The sequence below is a fragment of the Salarias fasciatus genome, chromosome 9 (genome assembly GCF_902148845.1).
Source record: "Salarias fasciatus chromosome 9, fSalaFa1.1, whole genome shotgun sequence".
NCBI classification, from domain to species: domain Eukaryota; kingdom Metazoa; phylum Chordata; class Actinopteri; order Blenniiformes; family Blenniidae; genus Salarias; species Salarias fasciatus.
In genome coordinates, this window is record NC_043753.1 from 4,363,573 (window position 1) to 4,384,524 (window position 20,952).

Sequence of the window (20,952 nt, forward strand, 5' to 3'; positions counted from 1 at the left end):
TTTGCATTAAATCCAATATCCAGAAGTTCCTGGCGGCTGTAGACGAGATTTGCGCGTGAAAGGACAAACAAAACACTTAAAAGAAGGAAAAACACGGAGCGACGAGCCGCAGCGTCTGTGCGCGCCGCCATCTTGGATGAGTCACCTGAGGAGCCCGACAAAGCCCCGTTCAGCTACCTGTTCAGCAGCCAACTGGATGCCCAAGTGATTTTTTGCAGGAAACACATCTTAAAGCTTCAGATAAACTGACGAGAGAGAGAGACGTTTCAGCACCACAGACAGCTCCGTGTCCGAGTTTCATATTGGTGAGGAGACCGGCCAGAACACACACATCCTGACATATCAGTGGAGTTTCAATAACTGATCTCACCTTGTCAAGTCCAGGACTCTGACGCCCTCTAGTGGTCTGAGGTTTTCTCCTGAGAAAAACAAAAGCAAAGGAAGAATCCTCTTTCATGTTGCAGTGAAGACCAGGACCAGAGCATCCCCAGACCAAGACGTTCCACAGTTCAGTTCAATCACAGTTGTATTACTGTTTTTAGTTTGTTTTGTTTGGTCTGTCTCAAAAAATTCCACTTCCTTCATGCTGATGACTCTTCAGCTCAGACGAAATGGAGTTCTGCAGGGTTCTGTGTTTGGGTCCATACTTTAACACATTATACATGCTTCCTGTGCAGCAGCAGTTCACAACCTTTTGTCTTGACAGAAAAAAATTAAAGCAGTTTTTCCATTTAATCAGTTTCACTTTCATCACTTCACAGATTCTCATGACTTTATGTCAAAGAAAAAACTTTGTTTCTGTAAAGCATTAACACAATGATTTTGTGGAAAGAGATATTTGTTTTCTGTTGTCATTATTTCCATGCTCATTACAGGAGATCCAAAGCTCGTGAAACCAGAACAAAGTGGAAAAAAATGCAACAATAAATTGAGATGAAACTTGTTTAAATGTACAGAGAAACATGAAGCTTCAATACAAGTTGATTTATCTTCAGAATGGAAACAGACATCAGCTCTGTTTAATACTCCACTCAATACTCTCAACTCTTCCTCTGAAGCAGGTCTGAAGCTACTCAGGATCATCAAACAGGATCCAGTCACTGCTTCCAGACTCTTCGGTGCAGTGATGAAGAGACGGGCTTCTTTACCGGCACAATGAACCCAAACAGCTGGAAAACCAAATAACTTGTGAGCTCAATTTACCATCTGAATCACTGATTTAAAACCTTCAAATTATTGAAGAAACATGTTAAATCATAACAGAGAGCTCACCTGGGAGGAAGAAAACACTCAGAAGAAGAAACATGTTGACTGGAACCTGCACATTCACACAGTGAACATGTTAAAGGAAACCCGTCATGAAAAATGGATTTTATGAGCTTTTAACATTGTTAGTGTGTGATTAGATCAGAAAAACTTAAGTCAATATTTCTCTTCATTCACATATATTTGAGTAAACTATATGAATATTCAGTCCAAGCTCTGCCCTCCCTTCAAATGTCTGGCACCAACAATGAAGTGCCAAATACACACATTTGTTTTCCCCTCCAAAAGAAAAGCACTGTCTTCAAAAGCGGTCAGATTTTTTTATTGCAGAGTATACCACAAGAAACCCTGTTTTTTCTTTTGGTTTGACAAACATTTGACTCTGGACTGCCTCACAAATGATGACCAGTTTCAATGTGGATTCTGTGAGATTGACTCTTAAAAGTGGTGCGATTCCGACACTAAAGACCCCAGATGGACAGACTCTACCAGTCAGTCCAACCTGCAGGCTGCAAACAGGAACTTCTCCATATTGAATTCCAAGGCCTGGTTCAGTGAGGTCGAGTCGTTTGGACCTCTGTGTTGATGTGCAGAATTACTGATATTTCATAACACAAAAACACTCCAAGGTGCCACAGCTGCGAAAATAGCCTCTAACTGCCTGAAGCTGTCTTTGACAGTCCCCAAAAATCACAATATAGCTCATTTAAAGACAGATGAAAAGAAAACAAGAAGACCCACATAAGTTCTGGTAACCCCAAACCAAAACAAGTCGGGACAAAAACACAAAGAAAGAATCATTGTGAAAAACAGCAATATTCTTCAGCCCCTCTAAGAGGTTTGTTCAAAACATTCTGCAGAATCACCCATTTATTCCCAGATGTTGTAGCAGGAACTGAGCGTTATTTCCCAGCTGCTAACATCAGCACTCTGGAACACACCACACACTGTAAGATCAGAAGAGGAAGATCTTGTGCGATCTGTCTTTTGTTGTCTTCAAGTGTGTATTCTCTCAGTCGGGGCAGGTTTGAAGATTCCTGTTGTTCCAGGATTAAGAGGCTGACTGAGGATTGCTGAAGACTCTTTAGGATTGCAAGTTGCAGAACAAAAGAGCAACATGGACCTTTAAGTTCATCAAAAGACAAAAAATGTACATATATATTGATGTAAAGGTAAAAAGTTGACATGAATGAAGTTCATGTTAGATGCTCAACGAGCCAGTATCTGTTGCTTTAAGAGGCTCACTAAAGATGTGGACTTTCAGCTGGAAGGATTTGATGCCGTCCATGTTGACAGAGTCCTGACAGGATTGGGGGAGCAGAGGATTCATTTCACTTTCAAGACACAATCAGAGCCGACCGGAACAGGAAGTGTCTCTGTTTATGCAGCTCACTCTCTGTGCTGTGGACAAATCCTCAGCTGATGGAGGTGAAGGTGGTGAACAGCTTGATGGAGTGTTGAGCAGCTCCTGGTCCACTTTACAGAAGCTGAGAAACTCCACACAGACCAGTTCACTCTCTGAAGGTTACAGAGTCTCATTGTCCTCTGAAGGTTCAGTCCACACACTGATGGTTCTGCGTCACATCCAGAGGAACCCTGGTTCGATGCTGGACTCTCTCAGCTCTTCACATTGCTCCACTGACACTCAGCAGATCTTCTGGTGGTTCCTCTGTCACTCAGTCTGGATGAAGCTCTGCTCTCCTCAGTAGATCTTCAGGACACACAGCTTCCTCTCTGCTCTCAGTTCCACCTGCAGAGAGATGAGAGGAGATGATCAGAGTCTCTGTGAAGCAGCGAGGACTTCAGTCCTGTTCAGAGCAGCAGTCAGCAGCTCAGAGCTCATGAAGGACCACCACTGTCACACCAACACAACAAGCCTGTGGCTCCTCTGATTGGCTGACTGTGTGTCCTCTGCTGTCCAATCCTGAAGCTGCTCAGCGTTCTCCTCTCACAGCCTCACTGAGAGTCAAACCCTGGATCTTTGTTCTCACACTGACTGTGTTTAGTACAAACCTGCTGAAAGCAGCATGGACTCACTCCAACCATCTACTGACCTCAGAGTCTGCAGGCTGCAGTCTGGACTCTGCTGGAGATCAACCAGCTGCTGCACATCTGGATCCTGCAGATTGTTGTCCTGTAGGTCGAGCAACCTCAGGAGGGAGGGGCTGGACTTCAGAGCTGAGGCCAGAGAAGAACAGCTGATCTTTGACAAACTGCAGTTCATCAACCTGAATAAAGAGAGAAAGCAGCAGAATCAATGAGGAGGAACCAACCAGATGTGTTGATGGAGAAATGAGCAGCTCCACATTACTGTGTCCTGATCAATGAGCTGTTCTGTTGTTGTGGATCTTCATCACTCACATCATCCTCATGCAAAACTCAGCCACACCTGCTGATGAGGACCAGAGGGCGGGTCCACATGACACCAGCTTTAAAGTCGTAGCATTGGCTCCCTGTCTGCTTCAGGGTGGATTTTAAGGTTCTATGGTAGGATTTTATTTATCCCAATTTAGGCATTTCTTTCTGTTCTTTATTGGTTTTTATACTTCTTTATCCCCCTCAGGGGGTCCTCCACACTGGTGGCTGTATCAGCTCTGCTGCTGGGGGTTCTGTCCATGGGGCCCTTTGGCCCGGCTGGTAAGTAAGTAAGTAAGTAAGTAAGTAATTTTTATTTATATAGCACCTTTCACAGGCAACGAGCCACAAAGTGCTTCACAACATTTATAAAAACAACAAAAACAACAATTAAATACAGATAAATAGTCAATATTAAAAAGGAGATCAAAACAGGCCCGGAAAACTAAGCAAATGCTTGGGAAAACAGAAAGGTTTTAAGTTGTGAATTAAAAGAGTCAACAGACGCAACTGAGCAGAGAGCGAGCGGGAGATCATTCCAAACCCTGGGAGCAATGGCCTGGTATGATTGGGCTCCTCTGGTCTTAAAGCGAGTACATGGCACCTTTAGCAAGTTCTGATCTGCAGACCTTAAAACCTTCGCAGGGGAGTAAGGCTGCAGCAGGTCACAAATATAAGAAGGAGCTTGGCCATGCAAGGCCCGAAAGGTTAAAACTATAATCTTAAAATTGACTCTGTAAAAAACTGGTAGCCAATGAAGCTCCTTTAAAATGGGAGATATGCGAGTCCATCTGTTTGTGTGGGTCAATATTATCGCTGCAGTTTTGCGCAAGTTGCAGCTTCGAAAGCTCCTTCTTGTTCAGACATGAAAACAGGCTGTTCCAGTCGTCTAAGCGTGAAGAAACAAAAGCATGAATGATGAGCTCTAGATCATTGCATGATACCATTTTCCTGAGTTTATAGATATTTCTTAGATGAAAGAAACAGTTTCTTGTCAGCTGCTTGCAGTGCTGCACTAGAGACATGTCTTTGTCAATGAAAACACCCAAATTTCTAAGGCACGAATTCACGGACTGCCCTAAGTCACCAAGGTACTGCTTGATCCCTGGAATTGAAGCATCAGGGGCAACTACGAGTGTTTCAGTTTTGTCTGCGTTGAGCTGAAGGGCACTTTCACTGAGCCATTGTTTTATTTCTGCCAAACAATGGAAGAAGGAATCAAGCTTCTTTATCCCATCTGGCTGAAAAGAAAAATAGAGCTGGATGTCATCGGCATGCAAGTGGTAAGAAATCTTAAACTTTGGATGATCTTACCCAGGGGAATCAAGTACAGGAAAAATAAAATAGGGTCCAGGACGGAGCCTTGAGGCACCCCACACGCTAGATTCATGGACTCTGATTTTATCTGGTTTGTTGACACACAAAAGCTACATCCAGACAAATTTGAGGTAAACCACTGGAAACCAACCCCGACAGTCCCACATGGTCCCTCAATTGACTTATCAGGATCTGATGGTCAACAGTGTCAAAAGCTGAGGACAGATCCAAGAGAACTAGCACGGTGCATTTACCCGAATCGGCAGACATCATTATGTCACTGGATACTTTCAGTAGGGCAGTTTCCGTGGAGTGGTGCTCACGGAAGCCAGATTTAAATTAGTCAAAGAAGTTATGTTGGTCAAGGTAGGAAGACAGCTGATTTCAGACCACCTTCTCAAGAATCATTGACAGTTATGGCAGCGTAGAGATGGGCCTATAACTATTTCAGTCTGCCGGGTCCAAACCTCCTTTTTTTTGAGTAAAGGCTCCACAATGGCGTGCTTGAAGGTGCTTGGGGGGCTCCCCACCTCGGGTGCAGACGCCCCCGGCAGTCATGACCTGTGACCCCTCCCAGTGTGTACGGCCCCAAATCGTGGTGTTTTCCACAATCCTCAGTGCCATGCCAGATCTTCCTACTCTGTGTGTGTGTGTGTGTGTGTGTGTGTGTGTGTGTGTGTGTGTGACTGCTTATGTAGTGTTGAAGGGATGGCTTCTCTGTTTTGGTTTTGCTTTGTTTAGTTGTCGTCCCGTCATGGTTGGAGCTTGTTTTCAGCACTTTGTGCTGCTTAAAGTATGAAAAGTGTTTGATAAATAAAGCTTGACTGATCAACGTCAACACAACAGTCACATGCCTCCTCATGTCACGCCTCCTCCACACACACATCATTAACCTGCTGCTGAGCTCAGTCCACTCTCTCACTGCAGGATCAGAGTCTCAGATCACAGCTGCTGACAAACATTTCTCCTTCTACAACAGTAACAGACAGTCAACTGACCTCAGAGTTTCCAGACTGCAGAGTGGACTCTCCAGAAAACCACACAGCTGCTCAACTCCTGAATCTTGCAGCTGGTTCTCACTCAGGTCCAGATGTTTCAGATGTTTCAGGTGGGAGGGGTTGGACTTCAGAGCTGAGGCCAGAGAAGAACAGCTGATCTTTGACAAACTGCAGTCAATCAACCTGAATAAAGAGAGAAAGCAGCAGAATCAATGAGGACGAACCAACCAGATGTGTTGATGGAGAAATGAGCAGCTCCACATTACTGTGTCCTGATCAATGAGCTGTTCTGTTGTTGTGGATCTTCATCACTCACATCATCCTCATGCAAAACTCAGCCACACCTGCTGATGAGGACCAGAGGGCGGGTCCACATGACACCAGCTTTAAAGTCGTAGCATTGGCTCCCTGTCTGCTTCAGGGTGGATTTTAAAGGGGTTGTATCATGCTTTTTTAGCTAGTCCAAACCCTAGAAATAGCATTATCATGGTAATAGTTTATTTTTGACGCTAAGGAAAAGTCATTTTGTGTGAATTAAAAGATTTTCTGGGGCTAATTCTGAAACCCGGAAGAGAAAACGCTCTGTTTCACTGAAAATCCCGCCTCTCCCCCTGTGGACTTTGACTGACAGCGAACTTCAACCAATCAGTGCTTCAAAACAAATACGCTGGCTAGCTTTAGCTCTTTAGCTCTAGCTTCTCTACACGCAAAGACACACGAAAACGTCTTTTCCTGTTAGAAACTCACCAAGCGCAGACCCTTCAGACCCTTCAGACTCTTGCTCTTGCTTGATTGTTGCTTTCAGGCGATGGTTAAAGTTTATATCCGTAATGGGAGATACAAAAAGCGGCAACGCTGATTGCCGAGGGCCTGCAGGAGGGGGGCTCAGGGGAGCCATCTTCTGCGTGTGACGTCAAAATGGGAAACACACCGTTTTCACGGGTATGGGAGGGGCTGCCTCTCTGAGCAGCAGAAAAACGAGGAAAGCTCAAACACACGCACGAAGGAAAAAAAAATGCTGTGGAGGTGTTTTTGGTGAGGACATAGCTATATAACAAGGTTAAAACATACAAAAAGTGAATTTTGCATGATACAGCCCCTTTAAGCTTCTTTAACTACTTTTTAAATGTCTTAACGGCCTTGCTCCATCTTATTGATCTGATCAGCTTTGACCACATCGACCCTCGTGGATCCTGAGCTCCTCCAGCAGCTCCTCTGATCCACATCAGAAGAAGAACAAAAACTCACAGTGAGGCAGCTTTTAGCCACGATGGCCTCCATCTGTGGAACAGCCTGCTGGAGAAGCTCAGGACTGCAGAGACTGCTGGGAGTTTTAAAAGAAGGTTAAAGACTCACCTTTTTTTAAACAGACTTTAAATTGATCTTTGAAATTCTTCCTATTTTATGTTATTGCTGCTATTTTGCTGTATTTTTTTAAAGTTAATTTGACGTCATTTTACTATTTCAGGTTTTACATCATATATATCTTATTGATCGATTTTAACTATTTTAAATACTCCCTTTTTTTCATTTATCCTCATTTAGATGTTTTATACTGTTTTTTTCTTCCTTTTTCACATTGTTTTAATTCCAGTGTTTCCTCAGGAGGTCCTCCACACTGGTGGCTGTATCAGCTCTGCTGCTGGGGGTTCTGTCCATGGGGCCCTTTGGCCCGGCTGGTTGGGGGGCTCCCCACCTCGGGTGCAGACGCCCCCGACAGTCATGACCTGTGACCCCTCCCAGTGTGGACGACCCAAACTGTGGTGTTTTCCACGATCCTCAGTGCCATGCCAGATCTCACTACTGTGTGTGTTTGTGTGTGTGTGTGTGTGTGTGTGTGTGTGTGTGTTTTTGCATGGAGTGTTGAGGGGATGAGTTCTCTGTTTCTGATGTTTTGGTTTTCTTTTGTTTAGTTTTGTCCTTATCATAATTTTCTCTTGTTTTCAGCACTGTGTGCTGCTTTGAGTATGGAAAGTGTTTTACAAATAAAATGTGACTGATTGATGTCAACACAACAGTCACACACCTCCTCATGTCCACACACACATCAGTAACCTGCTGCTGAGCTCAGTCCACTCTCTCACTGCAGGATCAGAGTCTCAGATCACAGCTGCTGACAAACATTTCTCCTTCTACAACAGTAACAGACAGTCAACTGACCTCAGATCCTCCAGACTGCAGAGTGGACTCTCCAGAAAACCACACAGCTGCTCAACTCCTGAATCCTGCAGATGGTTCCGACTCAGGTCCAGAAGTTTCAGATGTTTCAGGGGGGAGGGGTTGGACTTCAGCGCTGAGACCAGAGAAGAACAGCTGATCTCTGACAAACTGCAGCTCCTCAACCTGAATAAAGAGAGAAAGAAGTGAGATTAGAGGACAAAGTCTGATGTTGAAGTCATTGAGAGCTGAAGAAGGTTCAGACTGGAAGAGTTTAGAAATGTAAAGTCCAAACAGCTGAAGCCACCAGGAGGAGAAGAGCTCTCATCAACATGCTGATCACTAACATGCTGCAGAGCTCAGTCTACAGTTACTAATCACATTTGATTGGTGTCTTGTCTCATATTACCACACAGCAACTTTTGAATAATTTAGATTAATGTAGTGTTTCCTGTTTGTAATTTATTCTGTCAAGTGTCCATTTATTTCATTCATCATAGATTCAGTTTTAGAATAAATAATGAACTTAGAGTGTCATTGAGAGGGAATCCAAAAACTTTGACATACAGTATTTAAACATGTTTTATTAAAGGTAACGCAACAGTTACGTTGCCTAGTAATTAGTTACTTTTAAAATGTTACTCAGTTACTTTTTGAAGAAGTAACTTATAACTATGACTAATTACTTTTATAAAGTAACTTGCCAACACTGGAGATCTCACAGAAAAAACATCAGAATAATCAGGATATTGTAAGAATGAAAATGAGGATGCAAATGTTAAAGTTCAGTTGACACAGATATCAGGTTACAGGTGTGTTGAAGTTTTGTTCATGCTGTGGGTTGACATTGTTGAGACTGAGTTTGAAATGAAAAAAGGATGCTTGAAACCTCAAAGTCTCAGCACAGATTCTTTTATTTGATTGAGGATGATCAGACAGCGAAGAAGGTCTCATGCTAGCAATAAAATCAAAATACGAGGCTCTCGGTCCATCAGCCCTGCGAGAACAGATCTCAGTCTGAACCCCAGGCTGAATGGCCCCGATTGTTGGTGGTGGGACAACTTTATCCTCCATTTTCGCATAATTAAGGGGGGCACATGGGACTCCTCTTCTTCAGGAGTCAGCAATCATGCTTAAAATCTGGGGTCCTGCGGTTACAACACCTTAGCTTGGGGCATTTAACAACAATCCAGCTCATCTCAGCAGGCCATATGCGACCGGAATGCAGCCTGAATAAACGATGAACTGCCTCCTGTGGCTTCTGACCTGGCATCAGCTCCTTATCTTGGCTGGTTCAGACCTGTTGTCCCTCAGGGCTGTGGTTCTTACATTATCACAAAGAGATCAAAGGTTTCGCTATGGTGACCCTCCACTGACGCAGTCACAGGGCACACAAGCAGTCACAATGCAAAGTACTAAAATCACAGTTTAGCCATAGAAATATACAACATCCAGCATGTATATGTTCAGAAATGGCCGTGGGGGGGGCGCTGTGAGTTAGCAGGTGTGGCTGTTGGGAGGAGAGGAAGAAAAACAGGAAGATGAGGCGTTTAAATGGACCTTGGAGATCTGATTTAAGAGCCAGCTGCCTACAAAATGACTTTAAACACTGAAACAGTTTTACTGTGGTGTTGATGTAATGTTTGATATATGAATGGCAGAGGGACGAATATTTTAATCCTCTAACAAGTTAATAACATGTTCAGGTTGGACTGATCTGCTGAATGTACATCCTGTAGTTTCTGTCTACATTCAGTCTGTGTTGCAGGAGCTCCTGCTGCGTTTGGAGCATGAAAGTTAGTTGGTTCTTGGCTCCTAGTGGAGTCTGCTCTGGTATCCTGTTGTTTGGGGACGGGGTGGTGGTCGCTGAGGGGGGATCTGGGTATTCTTGCTGCTGAACAACTCCATCAGTGTTTTTTTTTTTTTTTTGTCTTCCTTTTCTTCATCCAAAAATGTGGTTGCAGTTCTGTTCTAATATAAATTAAATCTGGCTGGTATCAGAGCTCCAGATGTCAGATTTGCAGAGTTGGGTCCGTTACTCAAAAAGTAAAGAGTTACCCGTTACTCATTACTTTTGAAAAAAGTAGTGCCTTACACTACTTGATTACTCCATGGAAATAGTAAAGAAGTTAAACTACTCGTTACTGCATAGTGCTCCTCGGAAAGATATACCGTATTTTCCGCACTATAGGCACACATAAAAGCCTTAAATTTTCTCAAAACCTCAAAGCGCACCTTATAATCTGGTGCACCTTTTTTCCGGAAAATATGGTAATAAAGATCACCCGGTTGTCAGTCCGTTGGCTTTACTACAGTTCCCATAATTCTTTGCGACATGATCACATGCGCAAACAACCTCTGGTTGCTTGTAACTAAGCTAGCCAGTTCAAACAGAACGCAAACAACAACGGCATCCACCTCTAACCTGTCAGTCACCATAATCACACAGTTTGTCCTCCAGTCTCCCAGCCAGAGAGCTCGGCTGGCGGCCCCCGCGCTGTGACGCTGGGGACGGCCGAGACGCCGGGAGCTGCGGGTGTGCGGTGCAGGGCGCGGCCACGGCTGGTGTGGCCCGCTTGGTCGCTGGTGTCCGGCCGGCTGGTGGGGTTCTCCCGCCGGCCGCCCCGGGGTGTCGGCTGGCGGATCGGCCGCTCGTCGGGACGCATGGAGCGGATCGGAAGGCGCGTCGCGGTGCCAGGGTGCGGGGGTGGCCGCCGGGGGTGGTGGGGGGTCTTCACAGGCTGGCTGGGCATCAGCGGTTGCGCTGGTCATGGCCTCACTCTGCGCTGCATATCTGGGTTGCATACTGAGTTGTGTATTCTATGCGCCTTTTCATGGGGTGTGCCCCATATATGAAAAAAGTTTTTAAAAAAGCCATTCATTGACTTTGCCCCTTGTAATGAAGTGAGCCTTATAGTGTGGAAAATACGGTATCGGCGCACAGCAGCTTAAGTCTATGGCTTCTCCTGCTGTGGTCCGGTATATCCTTCCGTGGAGCACTGCACATGCACAGGTCTGTATGTATCAAAACCTTATTTTAACTGATTGAAAAGAAAACACGGATGGGAGTTGTAAATTGGCTTTGGCTATAAACTCTTATGCACCACATCAGCTGCAAACATTGTTTTGCAACTATGTCTGTCTGCAGTTGTCCCTATCAAATAAATAAATAAATAAATAAATAAATAAAATGTTTTATAACCATTTGGATTTACTTCAAGTGCTAATACGTCATCCCCTGGACCACAGTGAGGAGGAATTCTTTTTCCACTTTCGTCAATCCGGCTCTGATTCCTATTGACTTCCAGCTAAACTTTGAGCTAAGCTAACTACGATGCTAACAGCTGGGAGCCAGCCACTGGATGCAGAGACACAAAAAAGGTATTTATGAGCTTACCTAACTTTGTCAATGATAGGGAAAGGGCGTGGGTCCAAAATCTTCGGAGTATTCCTTTAAAAGCGGCATTTACAGTAGGAGGGAGTGCAGTGTTGTCAGTGGGGCACAAATTTTTATAAGGCAACCAATTTTACTTTGACGGTTCCATCAGCCCTGACCCGGAAGAGATCGTGAGTAGTTGCTCGTATGGCCACCGTTCCATCTACTGGTGGTAATAAAAAGAACTCCGCTTAAATAATAATATTTTGGTTGCTCTATTTGCAGTCATTGTAAAAGTAATGATCATAGCATTTCATTTGTAACTCTAGTCTAACTACGTACCAATCTTGGAGGAGTAGTGCCGTTACGCTACTTGTTCCCATCAAAAGTATTTTAACTACTTGTAACGTTTGCTACTTGTAGTTATATACCCAACTCTGGAGATTTGTCAGTTGGAATATTAAGGGTTTGCCAGTGTGATCAAATGCTCTCGGGTGTTTTCTCATTTAAAGCACTTCAAACCTGGAATTGTCTTTTTGCAGGAGACTCACATGAGAAACAACGATCAAGTTAGACTGAGGCGTCCCTGGTTGCTGAGGTTTTTCACTGATCCTTCAATTCTAAACCTGGATTAATCCAGTCCCAAATGGCTGAAGCTCTCTGGAGTTCTATGCCTAATAATGACTACACTGACCTCTGGAGGTTTTGTAACTCTACTGAGAGGCAATATTCCTTTTATTCACACGGCCACCAAACATTTTCCTGCATAGATTGGACTACAGTTGGCGCTGTTCTCCCGCTTCCACTAGTGGGAGAATAGCACCAAAACCTGTATAAATCAGCTGACAAGATACGTCACAACAACATACCGTGACAACACTCTGAGGAAGATGGCTGACAGCCTTCGAAACCGTCAGTAAGGTAAACAAACAAATACCACGCTGGTCTGTGAAAAAGAACTTTCGATTTGGATTATTTTCCTGCATAGATTATTGTTTTATTGACACCAGACTGATGCTCAAAGTGACAGATATTGTATATCATCCTATTCTGGTTTCAGATCAGGCACTTTTATCTCTGGACATTGAAATTTCACCTGAATCTCGACATCCCACTCAGTGGAGATTTAACATTTCACTTTTATCTGATGATCAATCTCATAAGTTTATTATAAATTCTACTGAAGATTTAATCTCTTTGAACCAATCTGAGTCTGAGCCTGTTTCAACTGTGCTCTTATTGGAGTCTTTCAAGGTTTATTTACAGGGTCACATTATTTCTTATTCTGTACATGTGGAAATATTAATCTTTCAAACACTCAAAAGCTCTCAGCTGATCTAGAATCTGTAGATCAACGGCTGGCCGACACTCCTTCTCCAGACTTGTTGAAGCGACGTTTGGCTTTAAAAACAGAGCTGGACCTGATTACAACCAACCAGGCAGAACGTCTCTCACTACACTCTCCTTCTAGATATTATGAATGTGGGGAAAATCCTGGAAGGTTATCAGCTCACCTGTTATGTCGCCAAGCAGCCTCACGATCAATACCTCACATTAAAGACGGGTCGGGAGTGTTGGTAGAGGAACCAGCCCTTATTGATTCAGGATTCTCATCCTTTCATCAGTGGCTGTATAGTTCTGAGCTTCCTTCAGATTTGACTGATATTCATGCATTTTTGCAGACCCAGAATTTCCAGTTTTAAACATGGAGACAATTAATCAGTGAGATTCTCCACTGACTGTTCAGGAACTTAAACTGACTCCACAAAACACACTGAATCATCAGGATCTGGGACCAGATGGGTTCCCAGAGGAATTTTTTTCAGGCATTTTGCCACCAACTGGTTCCCAGACTGGATTCTGTTCATGTTGAATCTCTGTCAAATGACTTTCTTCCTCTGACATTGAGACAAGCATCAGTCAGTGTTCAGTCCTGTCCCTCGTCCTCCAGGCCTCATGAACTGGATCAGTCTTGGTCAACCCCTCTGGCTTTACTGGAAACCTGCTGCTCATTTCCACATGAAAGATTTGGTTTCAGTTTAGAAAGCAGTTTACATTTAGATCTTCCACCATATCAGCTCCACTGCTGGGAAATCATGTGTTTCAACCTGAGTTTACTGATCCCACCTTCACCTCATGGATCAATAAAGGACTGAAATGTTTTAGGGATCTTTATAAAGATGGGATTTTCTCTTCTTTTGTTGATTTGGCCACTGAGTTCAACCTCCCATCTCTTTAGGTTTCTCCAGGTGAGGAACTGGGTAAAAGCCTGATTTCCTCATTTTCCAAAACTCCCACCTGAGCAGATGAGGAGGAACCTCCACAATTCAATCCCCTGCAAAGATCTTTCATTTAAACATGTATAGAATCATTCAGTCATATGATGGTTATTGAACTACCAGAACAAAGGAGGCTGGCAGTGTGAGATGGGTTTGGTCTTTGAGGAACGATGGAGGGAATCTGCTCGGAGTGTTTTTTTATCAAACATCTATCTGTGCTCCTCTGACATTGATACAACTGAAGGTTGTGTTTAGATGTCTTTATTCCAAAACTGGCTTTGCTCAGATGTCTCCTAACAAAGTCGACGTCTGTGACAGATGTTCTGGTTCACCCTGTAACCTCACTCACATGTTTTTCTCCTGCCAGACTCTTGTGAATTTTTGGCCGTCTTACTTTGACATCATGTCTCAGATACTTTCAGAACAACTGACATTTCTCCTCATATGGCTGTCTTTGGGTTTCCTGAAGAACATTCTCACTTCTCATCTGAGCAGTTCAAGGTTTTGGCGTTCACTTCTCTGACAGCGAGACGCCATCTCCTCCTTCACTGGAAATCCCAAAATGCTCCATCCAATACACTTTGGACCAACAAAGTGATTTTTTTTTTTTTTTTTTTAAAGTTGAAAAAATGAGAATCTCCAGGCAGGGCGAGCTGAAAAATTGTAACAAGAAATGGCAACTATTCATTGACTTTATACTAATATTTCGGTTTCATTCCCCCACACTCCTGAAATTATTCATTATTGTATGTTATTTTACAGATTTTCTTACGAGGGCCATGTCTGACACTTTGTTTTGCACATTTTTTGTTTGTGTTTTATTTTATTCATCTTTAATTTGCTCAATATATGAAATTTGAAAAAAGGATGTGTCCAGATGTGATTTCTTGTAAGTGCCAGAATGTTTTTGTGAACTTACTAACTAAAATAGATGAAACAAATTTTTTTTGACTGATCTGATCAGCTTCTGATCTGATCAACACAACTTTCACACAACACAAACTCAAACATGAAGTCTGACCACAGAGTCTCCAGACTGCAGAGTGGACTCTCCAGAAAACCACACAGCTGCTCAACTCCTGAATCCTGCAGTTTGTTCCAACTCAGGTCCAGATATTTCAGATGTTTCAGGAGGGAGGGGTTGGACTTCAGAGCTGAGGCCAGAGAAGAACAGCTGATCTCTGACAAACTGCAGCTCCACAACCTGAATAAAGACAGAAAGAAGTGAGATTAGAGGACAAAGTCTGATGCTGAAGTTATTGAGAGCTGAAGAAGGTTCAGACTGGAAGAGTTTAGAAATGTAAAGTCCAAACAGCTGAAGCCTCCAGGAGGAGAAGAGCTCTCATCAACATGCTGATCACTAACATGCTGCAGAGCTCAGTCCACTCTCTGTCCCTCCAACATCTGGAATCCTCCTAAACTCCTCTCAGTCATTTGACTTCAACAGATTCTAACTTCAGACAGTGAACTGACCACAGAGTCTCCAGGTTACAGTTTGGACTCTCCAGTCCAGAACACAGAATCTTCACTGATGAATCCTGCAACTTGTTTACACTCAGGTCCAGCTGTTTCAGATGGGAGGGGTCAGACTTCAGAGCTGAGGAGATCACTTCACAGTGAGAATCACAGAGTCCACACTCAGAAAGACTGTAATGAGACACAGAGAGGACAGGACGTTATGAGAGAGGACACTTTGTTGGACTGTTTGACATCAGAGCTTCAGATCTTCTTCTCTGGTTTGACTTTGGCTTCATGTGGACATGAAGGAGAGAACATGGAGTTCTGGAGTCATGGAGCAGTGAAGACTGACGGGCCGCAGGTGGAGTACCCTGGTCCTAGGGGAACACTATCCTGCATGTTTTGGATGTTTCCCTCTTCCAACACACCTGATTCAAATGATCAGGATTGTTATCAGGGCTCTGCAGAGTTTGATGACAGGCTGGTCATGTGAATCAGCAAAACATTCAAAACATGCAGGATCGTGTTCCCCGAGGACCAGGTTTGGGAAACCCTGGAGTAGAGGTTAGTGCCTCAGAGCAGGAAGGTTGTGGGTTTGAATCTAATACTGTGTGTGTGTGTGTGTGTGTGTGTGTGTGTGTGTGTGTGTGTGTGTGTGTGTGTTATTCTGACTGAAGTGGTCTTTGTTCACATTTCTCTGGTTTAAAAATGTTCAAATCAAAAGTCTTCAATCAAGATAATCATCTGTGGTCATTTTCTGGATTCCTCTAATAATCAGACCTCATGAAGAGATATAAACCGTCACTGAGCTCTGATCTTCATCACAAGTATGATCAGTGCATCCAGAGCCTGACACACAGTGCTGAGCCACGTTTCTTCAGGACAGATCATTGACAGGACTTGACAGGAACATTTTCAGCTCCTTGCTGACTTGAACTTGGCAGAAGTGAAGTTTAGAGCCAATGCTTTGGTTGAATATTGCCCCGAAAAATTAAATTTCCTTCAACCTCTGCACTTTTACATCCTCTATTATAACTTGAATGTCCTTGTTCCGTTTACAGTAACCAAATAAAATGAAATTTGTTTCATTTAATGATAGTGTGGTGCCGGAGACAGGTAGTCGTAGGCAGACTAATTTGTTCAACTGAACTTCTTTATTCATCACACACAGAAAAACAGAACCTTCGGTGCGGCGCTATATATGTACCCTCAAAACCCCGCCCCTCAGTTTATATGGTGGATTCTGTCCATGTGATCACCACACAAGCCCCCCCAGAATTCACCCATACATGAAGTCCGGCCGATGAAGGGGGAAAATGGGACGCCCCAGGCGATTCCTGGGAACTTGGCGCAGGGGCGGGGGGGGGGGGGGGGGGGGGGGGGGGGGGGGGGGGGGCTGCACCCTCCACGGGCCCAGGTGACAAGGGAGGGGAACCCAGGGGAACCAGAGGACGCACAGCTGGGGGGCGGCCTTGACGCGGTGTCTGGGCCAACAATGGGAGAGAGTCCAAGTCCAGGTGAGTAGGCTTCAACCTGTCAATCGAAACCCGCTCCGCATGGCCACCCATGTCAACAACCAGGTGCTTGTCCCTGTGCTCCAGGACATGAATGGGACTGTCATAGGGAGGTTGAAGGGGTCCGCGGTGAGCGTCGTGGCGGACGAAAACATACGGGGCGGTACCCAGGTCCGCTGGAATCCACGATGCCAGATTGTCGTGCAGGTTGGGAGGAAGGGGAGCAAAGATGCCAACACCAGCCTGGAAGCCGCCACGCCACTCGCGGGGTGACCAAGGAGCCGTGGGATGAGGGAGAAAGTCCACAGGAACCCTCAATGGCTGATCGTACACCAGTTCGGCCACAGAGGACTGCAGATCCTCTTTAGGCGCCGTCCTGAGCCCCAACAAGACCCAAGGGAGCTTGTCCACCCAGTTGCCGTCAGTCAGGGTGGCCCACAGGGGAGCCTTTATGGATCGGTGGAACCTCTCACAGAGGCTGTTGGCTTGGGGGTGGTAGGCGGCAGTGTGGTGAAGCTTAACGCCCAGACTCTCTGTGATGGCGTTCCACAGCTCCGACGTGAATTGAGTGCTACGGTCGGAGGACAGGTCGGCGGGGGTGCCAAAACGGGACAAAATGCGATGTCAGCGGTCGACGTAGAAACGAGGGGCATGGCCTTGGGCCACCGAGTGGTCCTGTCCACCATGATCAGAATGTAGGAGAACCCATGCGAAGGTGGAAGCGAACCCACTAAATCAACGTGAATGTGATCGAAGTGCCGTTCCGGAACCGGAAAAGTTTCCAGCGGAGCCTTTGTGTGACGGTGTATTTTAGCGCGTTGACAGTTCACGCAGTTGTCAGCCCAGTACCTCACGTCGCGTTTGAGGCCCCGCCACACGAACTTCGAGGACACGAGGCGGACAGAGGCTTTCCTGCCAGGATGTGAGAGGTTGTGTAAAGCCTCGAAAACCGCGCGCCTCCGAAATGTACGCGAGCTGTCGCTGTTGACGCACTGACCATGGCTCTGACACTTTAGCCATCATGAACGTTAGCGGCTTGTGATCCAAGAACACAGTAAATTCGCAGCCCTCCAGCGAAAACCTGAAATGACGCACCACCAACCACAACGCAAGTAATTTGCGGTCAAACGTGCTGTACTTGCGCTCTCTGACTGTGAGTTGCCGGCTGAAGAAAGCAAGTGGCTGCCAGGAACTGTTCCATAACAGCACCGATGGCGTAATCAGACGCTTTTGTGGTGACAGCGACGGGCACGGTTGGTAACGGGTATGCCAGAAGTGCAGCCTGCGCCAACGCAGACTTGGCGGACGCAAACGCCGATTTACACTCCGTGGACCAGTCGATGGTCTGGTTTGGGGTGGTGCCCTTAAGAGCCTTGTAGAGCGGGCGTAAGATGTGGGCCGTGCGCAGAATGAAACGGTGGTAAAACGTCACCATAACGATGAACTCCCTGGGTGCGCGAGTGAAGTGGGGACGCGGAAAAGCCGCGACAGCCTCCACTTTGGACATGAGGGGAGTCTGCAGTGATACGATGGCCGAGGAAATCAATTTCAGCACAGCCGAAAATGCACTTCGCGGAATTAACGATCAACCTGTGCTCGCTGAGCCTCTAAAAAAGCGCCCGTAAATAGGAGAAGTGCTCTGATTTGGAAGCGCTGGCAATGAGGTTGTCGTCCAGGTAGACAAAAATGAATGGCATGTCACGGAGGATCGAATCCATCAGGCGCTGGAACGACTGAGCTGCGTTTTTCAATCCGAACGGCATGCGCAGGTACTCAAACAGACCGAACGGGGTGATAACAGGCAGTTTTACGGACATTTGCGGGATGAACCGGCACCTGATGATAACCGCGCACTTGGTTGACTTTGGAGACGACTCGCTTACCAGCCAACCAGGGACCGGGTAGCGGTCGGGCTGCGTTTTGTCGTTGAGGTGGCGATAGTCACTGCACGGCCGCCACCCCCCTCTGGGCTTGGAAACGATGTGAAGAGGCGCCGCCCACAGGCTGTCAGAACGGCAAATAATCTCCAGATTCTCCATGTGTTCAAACTCAGCCTTGGCCGCTGCGAGTTTGTCTGGGTTGAGGCGGCGAGCTTTGGAGTAGGCGGGGGGGCCCTCGGTAACGATGAGATGCTCCATGCCGTGCTTCACCGCAGGGGTGGAGAAGGTTGGAGAAGTCAGCAGTGCAAAGTTGTGCAGGAGGCAGAGATATTCGTCACCCTCCGCCAACGAAGCAGCTGGTCCGCCATATGAGGCGCTCCCCTGAGAGCAAGGAAGAGATGAAAAGGTCAAGGCGTCCAGCAACAGGCAGTTCTCAAGCTTAAGCTTAGGCCGTGTGCACAGAGAAAGTCCGCTCCAAGCAGGGGAAAGGTGACGTCAGCGGTCACGAATGACCAGGAGAACCACTGGCCCGCAAAACACAGATCCAACTGCTGTGTGCTGTACGTGCAGATGAGGCTGCCGCTAGCAGAGGCTAACGGCAGGCCGGTCCCGCCTGCAGCTCTGTCGGACCTGGAAGTAGGAACCATGCTCTTCTGCGTGCCGGTGTCTCAGAGGAATCTGCGACCAGAGACGGTGTCTTTGATGAAGAGCAGCTTTTCCGGGTCACCGACGCTCGCGGCTACCAACGAGTGCAGGCCCCTGGCATTCCCTGACGGCTTGAAGCAGCAGGGTGGACGGCATTTCTTTGCTCTGTCCCCAAAACGTGCGTGGTAGTAGCACTGTCTAACTTTCTCCTGCGGCCGTGGCTGCGCGCCGTCCGTCCAGGACTGCGTCTTCCTCGCAGGGTCGGCAAGGCTGAATGCCGCAGCTGGCGCATCGTGGGAGGGGCAATGTACGAGGAAAAAGCGGTCTGCCTCCGCGGCCAGCAGGCGGGGGTCGGCGATTGTGGTGTTGGCCAGGGCGGTCTGCACGCGGATGGTAATTGGTGGAGAAAAAGCTCCATGAAGAGGAAGTTTGGACGCTCCTCCGCTAGCAGGTTTAGCATCTCCTCCATGAGCTGAGACGGCTTTCCGTCGCCGAGGCCCTGTAGGTCCAGCAGCCGGCGTGCCCTCTCCTTCTTGAACAGCTCGAAAGTCTTTAGGAGGTGGGCTTTGAGCTTGGTGTACTTGCCATGCATGGCGGGGTTGGAGGCGAAACCCACCAGCCTGACCAATGTAGCGCTGCACAGGGAGGCAACCACGCGGTAATACTTCCGCGTGTCGTTGAGCAAACCCCGGCAGGCAAAGTGTGCCTCCGCGTGGGTGAACCATGCCTTGACGTTGTTTTCCCAAAACCCCAGCAATCTCACAAAAGCATCGTTGTTAGCATCCATTGTCGGAACGGCCTTGGAAACCTCAGCGAGGCGATGCGCGTCGGGGTCACCAGTGTGGTGCCAGAGACAGGGAGTCGGGGGCGGAGTAATCTGTTCAACTGAACTTCTTTATTCATCACACATAGAAAAACACAACCTTCGGTGCGGCGCTATATATGTACCCTCAAAACCCCGCCCCTCAGTTTGTATGGTGGATTCTGTCCACGTGATCACCACAATAGTTTATTTGTATCAAACCATTTTTTCAATTCATCTAATTCTGACATTTCCTTTGCGAGTTGTTCCAAGTTCTCCTCTGTTCAAAATATATTTGTGTCCTCAGCAAAGAAATCAAAATGAAGTGTTGTGGAGATCTTGAAGATGTCATTTATATATATTAGAACCTGGTGATCCATAAATGCAGCTCACTATCACATTATTTTTCTTTTCCATATAGATTTCAACTGTTGTCCTTTCACACACTTCCTTGCTGTTGTGATTTTTCGCGACACTTTATGCGTTAGTTTTAATTTTGTGTCCACATAAATGGCTTCTCCTCCACTAGGCTTCCCCTCTCAGTTCAAGTAGTTGTTCAGTAGTTAATCCTGGTTCATTCATTTCTTTGACAGATGTGAGAACGAGATTTGTCAACTGTATTTTTAAATTTTTTCCAGGGGATATAAAGTGTTTGTGGTATCTATGGCAAGATATAATAGAGCCAATATCTTTGAAAAACATTGTTATCAAAGCCATGAAACAAAATCAGTCTGCAAACACGATCCAAATCCAGAAATAATTTTTAATGTATAGAAGAAGAGGCATTTCTCCATTGAACATTGTTGTCACGGGTGCGAGGTGGAAGGACCCACGCGCTCAGGAGGTCAGGAAACAAGGAACTCAGGAGGGCAGGAAACCAGGAAACCAGGAGGGCAGAAAACCAG

At 46.0% G+C, this 20,952-nt stretch overlaps 1 protein-coding gene across 1 annotated transcript in view; it reads right to left on the reverse strand.

Annotated features, from left to right (window-relative positions):
• Nucleotides 1–1,582: 1,582 nt before the first annotated feature.
• The window catches only part of LOC115394673 (NACHT, LRR and PYD domains-containing protein 3-like), a 37,000-nt gene continuing 17,630 nt past the window's right edge, over nucleotides 1,583–20,952 (reverse strand). The window contains exons 4-8 of the mRNA XM_030100026.1: nucleotides 15,222–15,395; nucleotides 14,770–14,952; nucleotides 8,097–8,279; nucleotides 3,321–3,494; nucleotides 1,583–3,016 (exon numbers count right to left, since the gene is read on the reverse strand). Of these exons, the coding sequence (XP_029955886.1) occupies nucleotides 3,007–3,016; nucleotides 3,321–3,494; nucleotides 8,097–8,279; nucleotides 14,770–14,952; nucleotides 15,222–15,395 (724 nt within the window). The 3' untranslated portion in view covers nucleotides 1,583–3,006. The remainder of the gene's footprint in view (nucleotides 3,017–3,320; nucleotides 3,495–8,096; nucleotides 8,280–14,769; nucleotides 14,953–15,221; nucleotides 15,396–20,952) is intronic.